General features: G+C 35.0%; 1 protein-coding gene across 2 annotated transcripts; it reads right to left on the minus strand.

The window, feature by feature from the left end:
* Positions 1 to 3248: 3248 nt before the first annotated feature.
* On the minus strand, positions 3249 to 7013 carry LOC140864650 (anthranilate synthase alpha subunit 1, chloroplastic). 2 transcript variants are annotated; one of them, XM_073268939.1, is made up of 11 exons: positions 6849 to 7013; positions 6558 to 6736; positions 6287 to 6479; positions 6041 to 6192; positions 5844 to 5959; positions 5501 to 5747; positions 5367 to 5423; positions 5099 to 5251; positions 4702 to 4782; positions 4480 to 4566; positions 3249 to 3768 (listed from the first exon to the last, which is right to left on the minus strand). In XM_073268939.1, exons 1-11 carry the CDS (start codon positions 6958 to 6960, stop codon positions 3355 to 3357), a joined length of 1791 nt encoding a protein of 596 aa, XP_073125040.1. In that variant the 5' UTR covers positions 6961 to 7013; the 3' UTR covers positions 3249 to 3354. The 2 variants fall into 2 exon arrangements, with proteins under 2 accessions (XP_073125040.1, XP_073125039.1); XM_073268938.1 differs by having other exon boundaries at positions 6284 to 6479.
* Between the last annotated feature and the right edge of the window lie 2914 nt (positions 7014 to 9927).

Here is a 9927-nt window from a genome sequence, read left to right on the forward strand (position 1 = left end):
GTACAACTAAAAATATTTAGTTTTTTTAAAAAAAATATTTTTTTCAAAAAACCGATTTTTAGAAAAAAAAAAGTTCAAAAATTTTTTTTTTTTTAAAAAAAAAACCGAAAAACCGAAAAACTAAAATAATTTCGGTTAAAAATCAAACCAAACCACCCACTCGGTTCGTTTCGGTCCAAACCGCCCGAATGAACACCCCTAGTCCTTGGCCAATATGTGCCTCATCTCGGCCTTGGCCGCTTAAACTTTCATTCTTTTGGAAGGGTCCCTCTAGAGCTGAAACCAGAGTAACAATACCGTACTGCTACCACAAAGACTCATACAACATCAAAATAATTTTCATACATACCATATCCTCATCATGAAACATCATCATAATATAACTTCATTATCATCATTTCATGCTCTTCAAAATTTTCGCACCAAAAGTCATGCGTACTAAAACTGATGAAAACTCGTCCATACATAAAATAATTCAAAATATTTCATGACTTTCATGGTAAAATAGCTTTCATGAAAAAAATTCACAAAAAAAATGCATTACATAGCTTAACCGATCCACGTGAGTCATTTCTTCCGTCCCGAACATTCAAAACTTGAAACCTTTTGCATATGAACTCTTAAAATATCATGAACATGAAGTTAGGATTTAAAAAAGGTAAAATAATAAAATCTGGACAGCCCGACGAGTGCAGGAGTGGCGCCCATGCTGATTGTGATACCACTATCCCACATGGAAAAAATTAAAGATTTAAAATGAGTTTAAAATGGGCTACAATAGACTCCTATAACAACTTGAATTAATCATTTTCGTAAAGCGAGGACGAATAAGAAGTGGTTGCTATAGGGGCCCATTGTGCAGTCGCGCAAGCGTGAGCCTGGGCCCAAGGCGTGAGAATACTCATAATTTCATATTGAGCATTGTTATTGCTCACGACCTCGGTTATATTATTGGACATCCCATTCAACGGAAAAGTTGCAAGTTGCTCGGGAGTTGAACATGTGCGTAGCTGGTGATCAGGGCTTGGAAACAGGGGTTGCAGTGGTTTAGTTTAAGTTGTTTCGATATTTATATTGATTCGATTGAGTGGTATAATTATTCTCTTTGGATTTTCAGTTATTTGCGGATTGTATTTTCTGCTGGGTTGCTAAATTTGTTTAAATTTTCGTAGTTAATTCTGATTGTGTTTTTGTTTAAGTTTAATTACATGCTTAAGTTTCTGTTTAGTAGGTGATCTGGGACGGGTCACTACAATATCTCAATCAGTACTTATGTATTTAAAACTTTAATTAAGCTAATAGTTACCCCAAAAACTAGTATTACTCTAAACGAGATGATCCGGGTAGTTAGTGAGAAAATCTGGGTAGTCGGCTAATATACAAACAATCCAGAAACAAAATTTGTAGGTTATATTAAATGTGTCATAAAACACAGTCAAAGACGACAAGTAATATATTGCGAAAATATTTCAATGATCAATCCAGTAGTCGCACGAGGTTATTTCTTCAAAACAACATACTACTTAATAGAAAAATGAGAGCTTAATTTTCCAGTGTGTGATTTATTTGTAGCTTTATTATTATTTTCTAAAAGATTTTTGGAGAGTTTTCTGAGCTTGAAGGTCACAGTGGGTCTAATTTAAATTTAGGTCATGTTTGGTAGCTATGATATGACCTGATTAAGTAAGGAGTCCCATGTTTGTCTCGTTTGTAGACATGAGTGAGATAACTCCGGGCCGTTATTATTTTCTGTGGCCCACGGAAAAGGGCGGACAATGAAACCCAAGTTGGACAAGGTATTGCTAGTCCATAATGCTACAGTAGATGGAAAATGAGATTGCAATGATGATTTTGAACCTAGCCCTAATAATTACACAAACCCACGTGTGTGTACAGTGAGGGGCAAATTTGGAAAAAAAACATGATAGTCCAACTTTTAATCATAAACACAAAAAACCAAACAAACAAATTAAAATTTTATAAATATATTTAAAAATTTAATTGAAATATATATTTATCTCACGATTTATTTTTACATTAATAATTCTATCACATGTACCAAACATAGCCTTAGTGGTTTCAATCAATAGATACTACTAATTTTATTTTTTTATAAAGTTAACAATAATATTAAGCCACAATATCTTGATATACAATTGTGCTAAGCCAAAATGGAATGTCTCCATTGAACCATTCTACAACAGAAGGGAACTCAAAAGCTTTACGGACTAGACTATACGCTACTCTATTAGTCGACTATCTCGTATGTTTAAAATCAATGAAGACTCCAGACTCGAAAATGGACTGTATCTCCATCTAGGGGTAGGTGTTGGGTCGGGTAGCGTCGAGTTTGGGTAGTTAGGGTTGGGTATCAAATTTATTGTTTATTGGGTCGAGTTGTCTGATTTAATGGTCATATTGAGCTGAAGTTAGAAATATCTAGATAGTGGACTCAAAAGTCAAAACTTACCAAATATTATATATATTAAAAAAAAATCGAGTACTCGATACCCGATCGAGTACTAGAAAAATACCCGACATTTATGAGAACTATCCGACCTGATCGGGTCGGATACCCGCTACGGGACCCCTAAACGCCTACCCCTATCTCCAGCGCTATAAAACCACATGGTCCCCTGTCCTCGATGGCATCTTTGATGGACTTAAGCGCTTCAATAGAATCAGAAAAAATACAAATGTTAGAGATACCTGATTGAATGCAATGTTCCACCTTAAATCTGATTGCCATTAACTCAGCACTCGTCACCGATCCGACGAACCAGGATTTCGAATAATACTTGCCGACGTCCCCTTGACAATACCCATGCAGTGAGTCACTTATAACTGCCCCAACACTTAATAGTAGATACTACTATTAAGACTGAGCATAGGAGACTGACCAAATTGGTCGGATGATACCACTCTCACCATATTGTATTTTAACTCTTCATCAAACTGCGAAATAGTCCCTCATCGATTTTATAATCATGATATTATTTTTACCGTTGAATAAAATTATAGTATAAAAATTTGTATCAGAATTTCTTTACCGTTGAAAATCCAAAATGCATCAATATAATTCAAAAAATATGAATGTTGTGTTATGCTAGCATCATGCAATTTACTTACAACTGGAACATTAATAACATTACTAGAGAAAAAAGAATAAAAAAAATGTTTAACAAATGATCCTCTACAAGCGCAAAGCATCCAGAAGCGTTTTTGTTCTAGTGTTACCTAATAATTAATCCAGACTCCAAGTCCAGGTATCTCGTACTGATATCTTTTATAGTAAAATGACAAATGATTAAAAATAATTTAGTACTTCCCATTCAAACATAGGCTGCAGAGCCTTCAAGCACCCCAAAATCCATTCTGGTGCAACAACACATCTTTGGTAGATTGAATTGGCCAAGAACCATTCATTTTGACTGGTGGTGCCTGGCCTTTGTGAACAAACGCGGACTCGGCCAAATCTATGGCACGACCAAGAGCAGCGGCTTTGCTTTCACACTCCATCTGCTCATCATCAGGGAGGCTGTCGGCCACAATTCCGGCTCCTGCTTGGATGTGAGCAACCCAGTCTGGACGTTTTCTGCCATCGACATAGGAATACATTGTGTCGTAGCGTAGACCAGTTGGAAACACGATTGTTCTCAGAGTCAACGCGATGTCCATGTCGCCTAAAAATGAAATCCCTCCGAAACCGCCACTGTATGGTCCTCGTCTGGTAGTTTCTAGTTGATCTATCAACTCCATAGCCTTTACCTGATGATGCAGCAAGCAAGAGAAATGCATTACAGCATTATTAGTGTACTGTTGTTAGTAGAAAAAATCGTTTAAGACTCTCAGGAGACGGGAAACACTAGACAAGAAGTGCATGGGGAGCCGGGCTAGCTAGCTGCTTATATCCAATCATGACTCAAACTCGAGCTACTCCATCGAGCTATTGTTGGAGTCGAGCTCGAGTTCTCTTAGGCGTGCTTGATTTTGAGTTATGCTTATTTTGGTTCTCCAAATGTTTTTACTCAACTTGATATAGATTTTATAAAAAACACAGCAGCAGTTTTGCTATTTCCAACCTTTCAAGAATAGTGTCACAGTTTTTGAACTAGAGCACCTCGGTAAACGGATACATGAACTTCATTGGAGTATATCTGTTCAAATTCAAGTCTAGCATGAGTAGGAGTTGTTAGTCTAGGCAAACGGAGCTCGACTTGTTTGCACTTCCTCGTGGACATGGTGACAGAAATATCCTAAGCAAAATTGTTGTTTCATTTGGCTTTTAGGATTGGTTAGCTTAATCTAAGGGGGACAGGTAATAAAAATCACAAGTCAGCCGACATACATGAAGTTTCCAAGGAATCAAACACAACTTCTGCATGAAGCAACACAAACAAGGATAATTGATGCAAACTAATATCTAGATTTCGTAATTTGCTATAATAGAACATAGAAGCTAAAGCACAGAGTAGTAACCTTTGGGGCTCCACTAACTGTTCCAACAGGCAATGCCGCACGCAATGCATCCCATCCTGTAAGATCGTCAAGCAACTCCCCGGTGACCTGCAACGAAGTTATGGAGTCATATTTGTGTAAATGAAGTTATGATGGAATCTTGTCCACATCAATTACTATGAGAACAAAAGTTATCATCCTAGTTGATCTTTATCAGGTGTCAAAAGCAACCATGTTTCTCACCGTAGAGCTAATGTGCATCACGTGGGAGTACCGCTCGACAGTCATGAGCTTTTCCACTTTCACAGAGCCAGGTTTTGAGACCTATACCAATAATTCATGCAAAATATAGATGCTTAAATTGATTGAACCAGATTCTGAGACCTACATCGCTATTCAAGCAAATATCTAATGGAAACTATGATAAAAAGAACAATAACATAAAAGTTAAAAAGACTTTATATTAAGACAAGAATCAGCAGTAACAACAGGACATACATACACAAGTAGATAAATATATACTCCTAAATCTGATGCTGTGTATGTGTGTGTACACTCAAAAATTTCAGCATCAAATTTTTTGCATGCTATATATATATATATTGCTGCGAGATCGAGTAAAATGAGTTTTTGAAATAACCTTTCCAACATCGTTTCTGCCCAAATCGACCAACATAATATGTTCTGCACATTGCTTTTCATCTGCAAGCAGCTTTATCTCCAATATCTCGTCCTGGTGAGCTGTCTTCCCTCTCCTAGCTGTCCCTGCTAGGGGTCGGCTGACAATTTTTCCCTGACAATAAAGCCGAAGATGAAATTAGAAAGGTTTTTCTGATACAAAGCATGCAAACGAGGGAATGTGGAAAAAACTCCGACGGATTGACTAGAAAACTAGAAACAGTCATTACCTTCTTTACACGAGCAAGAATTTCAGGACTTGAAGCAACTAAAATACACCCTCTAGCCTGCCATGACAGGAGGAGAAGAATTTGTTCAACCATCCACACCAACTAACAAATATATATATATTTATATATTAAACCTGCAGGTAAGTCATGTATGGACTTGGATTCACAACTCTCAAAGCTCTGTACACTTCAAATGGCTCAGCAAATGTTCTTCTTTCGAAACGTTGACTCAAGACAATTTGGAAAATATCCCCGGCCAAAATATGTTCCTTCGCCTGTAACACGGCCTTCATGTAATCCTCATTTGACATGTTTTTCCTGTCTAAAGATACTCCAAGATCATGAGTGCAGTATTCAACACAGCCTGAAGACAGCCTCGGACTAACAAGCAATTAAAAGATGCACATTAGATATCTTAATTAATGACATTGCTGAAGATCGAATTAAGCAAAGGGATTACAAAACCAATTAACTCACATATGGGTGTCTTTTATTCTGGAAACTAACATGTCCAAACGTTCGATTCCATCATCATAAGCCTCTTTAGCAGAAGTGTATTGATCCAGCCGCACCCAATGAATCGCATATGCTTTCTAATTAGAGATGAAAATTTTTCAAAATTCTACAAGTTGACGGACTAATCATTAATTTTCAGCAGATCCAATTGCACGCACCTTTTCTACATGATCAAAAACAATTACATCATCATATAATCCAAGATGAATGTCAGGTATGTTTCTATCATCATGTGGTGCCCGAGAGAATGGCAACTTTTTCTTCTCCGCATAACGAATTGTATCATATGAGAAAAAACCTACCCATCCACCTGGTTTCAGACAGTGCAAAATTAATTGTGATAATTAAGGACATTGAATAAAATATATATATATATATATATAATTAATATTGTTTTTTACCACAAAATGCAGCAGCTGGAAGGTCTTGAATGAGCTGTGGTTTCCAGCCCTCTGAAATGTTTCTGGGAATGAGCATAGGATCCTCCACATTAATTTTCTCAATTGCTCTTCCGGCATCATGATCCAAAATGGTCACCTTATTTTCTTTGGCTACAACTTCCATCACTGGTTGTGCACCAACCACGCTGTATCGACCCTAAACCAAAAGCCCGGCACTACTACTAGTTAATTCAAAAATTATATATATATATATATATTCGAGTAAATTTCTTACCGCGCCAAAACCAGCAGGATCCACAGATTCAAAAATAAAGCTTGGAGTTTCTCGATCATCTTCCTTAACCAAGCATCGGTAGGCAAGCACCGGAGTCAAGTGATCCGACAATATACACTTGTACAAAGGAATCAAGTTCCCTTTTTCAGATGCTTCAACAAATCTCCTCTCATCCATACCTGAATATTTATATCCAAAGAACAAAAAATAATAATAAAAATAATATCAACAAAACTGCATGAATAATATTAATTAATTATATTCCACTTCAGAAAAAGGCTTTAAAACGACCTGCAGACGAGCATTGCAGTGCACATGAGCTCGAGTGTCTTCCGGCCAGCAGCGGCGGACAAACTCTCCGGCAACCGGTCAACGGCCGGAGGGAAAGGGCAGAAGCCTGCATTTTTTGCAGCTCCGAACACAGTTTGCGTATTTGTGAGTGAAATGAATGCACCGCGCGATAATTAATATCACAAACAATTAATTAATGAAAGAAAGAAAGAAACGCGCCCAATGCGCTTGTATTTATAGTAGCGATTTTAGTGGATGGTGCTTTTAAATTTCCCCAACGCACAACAAACTAATTGTCCTCTTCTTAAATAATGATTATTATTATTATTATTATTATTATTGGTTATATCTATTGGAAATTATATATTAAAATTAGATTGAAAATTATTGTGATGGTGATGTGATGATATTTTAATTTTTGATTATGTAATGGATGACATATTTATTTTTGAACATTTCTCAATTGAGGATCTATAAATAGACCTCAAAATTTGTAAAGAAATAACACAAGTTTAGAGAGAAGATTTTATAAGTGTTTGGTTTGATATATATTTTGAGTTTTAGAGTTTTTAGTTTTTACCATAAATTTTTACTTTTCACAACACGTTATCAGCACGATCGCTCGAAGGTTCTCTATAATTTCCGACGCTCCAAAACACAAAGAGAAGACAAAAATATTTAACAAGTAAGTATATTTATTTTATTGTTTATTTATTTGTTGTGTATATATTAAATATATAATATCATATTATTATCAGACATGATAAAAAAAATAAGTTTTAAAAAAAAACTTGTTATAAATCCTGGGAGAATGTTAAGACAACATCACACACTCCCAGTAAGGGATACGACAAGTATAAAAGCCTCTAAGGTTTTTAAATAATAACGTGATATGATTATACATTACTGCTTATATAATTTTATTGTGTAATTATATTTGTATAATTTCATGTTATTATATAAGAGGCTGTCTATGACACCTACCTTATAATAACGTGATATGATTATACATTGCTGCTTATATAATTTTATTGTCTAATTATATTTGTATAATTTCATGTTATTATATAAGAGGCTGTCTATGACACTGACCTTATAATAACGTGATATGATATATATTTATTATGTATATATACTAACTATATCAATATATAATTTCATGTTATTATATAAGAGGTTGTCTAGGACACTGACCTTATAATAACGTGATATGATATATATTTTATTGCGTATATTTAATTATGATTATCATTATATGCATCACATGATTATCACGAATTTTTATTCAACACATACTCGATTTTTTCTTACCCCCTACGGTAACAAACGGCTAGTTTTTGCCCTATAAATATGTTCACTCAAACTCATTTTCAATCACACCAAATTCACTCTTTCTCTCAAAATAATTTCTCCTCGATTTTTCGAAGATGAAGATGATGACATTTATAAGGCTATTTTTCATAACGACTATGATCATCATGCTCACGAGTCTTGTACTCACCAGCGATTTTCCACCACATACTTTTTCTCTATTTGTACACGCACTTGTAATCTTCGTTATTCCATTATTTTGTATTGTCGTACTAATAAAAATTAACTAATAAAATGCATTGTTATTTTTTTAGTACCACCATGTCAAATTTGGCAAATATTGAATTTGTTGCGCTCGATATCACTGGAAAGAATTATATGTCATGGACTCTCGATGTAGAGATGCATCTTGAATCATTGGGTCTAAGTGATATCATAAAAAAAATAATATATCATCCTCACAAGAAAAGGCAAAGTCTATGATTTTCTTACGTAGACATCTTGATGAAGGATTGAAATGTGAGTATCTCACAGAAAAAGACCCAATGATTTTATGGAAAGAGCTGAAAAAAAGATTTGAGCATAGAGTGCGTGGATTTTTGAGATATTCTGAACTCATCGCATGTATTCTTGTGGCGGAAAAGAACAACGAATTGTTAATAAGAAATGATCAATCTCAACCCACTGGTTCAACGACATTTTCAGAAGCAAATGTCGTAATTAAAAATGAAAACCAAAATCAAAGACATAGACAATATTTTGGTCGTGGACGAGGTCGAGGAAGTGGGCGTGGACGTGGACGTAAAAATTATCGCGGTCGTGGTCGTGGCCGTGGATATGAAAATAATCGAGATAGTTATTTTAATAACTCATCTCAAAAGAACGTCACGAACCACCCATCAAAAAGGCAACATGAAAATACGAGTGAAAATAAAAATCACTCAAAAAGATCTTAGAGTGTTTGTTATAGATGTGGCACTCCAGTTGATCACATATTTGTCGAACCCATGAGCACCTATGTAAGCTCTATAAAGAATCGACAAAGAGGAAAGGAAAAGAGACCAATTTTATTGAAAATAGTGACCATTTAATTGGTTCAACTAGTTTCAATACTGCAGATTTTTTGAATGATTTCGAAGACATTGATTAAAAGATTGGTGGGACTAGATTGTAACAAATTTGTATTTTTCATGCATTCTTGTATTATAAAGCATGTTATATTTTGCATTTGTATTATACTTAATTTTTCTTTATTGCATTTTTGTGAAGTTTTATATGGAAAATGCTATGAGCAAACATGGAAATAATATCATGGAAATTTGCATACCGGATAGTGGTACAACGCACACTATTCTGCGAGATGAAAAATATTTCATGGAAATAAAACCAACAAAAACAATGGTGAATACCATATCAGGTCCTGTAAACATGATTGAAGGTTGTGGTAAAGCACAATTTTTGTTACCAAATGGTACAAAATTTCGGATAAATGATGCTTTATATTCACCACAATCGAAAAAAAATTTGTTGAGTTTTAATGACATATATTCTCATGGATATGATACTGAGACGATAACTGATGGAAATCAGAAATATATGTGTCTTACCACATATAAATCAGGAAATAAATATGTGGTTGAAAAATTATCAATGCTCCCTACTGGATTGCATTATACACATATAAGGTCAATCGAATCAAATATGATGATTAATAATTCTTCAATATTAAACAATTGGCATGATCGATTGGGACATCCTGGTTCAATAA

This window comes from Henckelia pumila, chromosome 4 (genome assembly GCF_033568475.1).
Source record: "Henckelia pumila isolate YLH828 chromosome 4, ASM3356847v2, whole genome shotgun sequence".
Lineage (NCBI taxonomy): Eukaryota > Viridiplantae > Streptophyta > Magnoliopsida > Lamiales > Gesneriaceae > Henckelia > Henckelia pumila.

Coding starts and splice junctions, on each gene's coding strand:
- LOC140864650 (XM_073268938.1), bottom strand. CDS start 6,960: ATGCAGGCTTCTGCCCTTTCCCTCCGGCCGTTGACCGGTTGCCGGAGA. Junction 6,193..6,283: donor TCCAGCTGCTGCATTTTGTG/GTAAAAAACAAT, acceptor GTCTGAAACCAG/GTGGATGGGTAGGTTTTTTC. Junction 4,567..4,701: donor TGATGCACATTAGCTCTACG/GTGAGAAACATG, acceptor ACTTCGTTGCAG/GTCACCGGGGAGTTGCTTGA.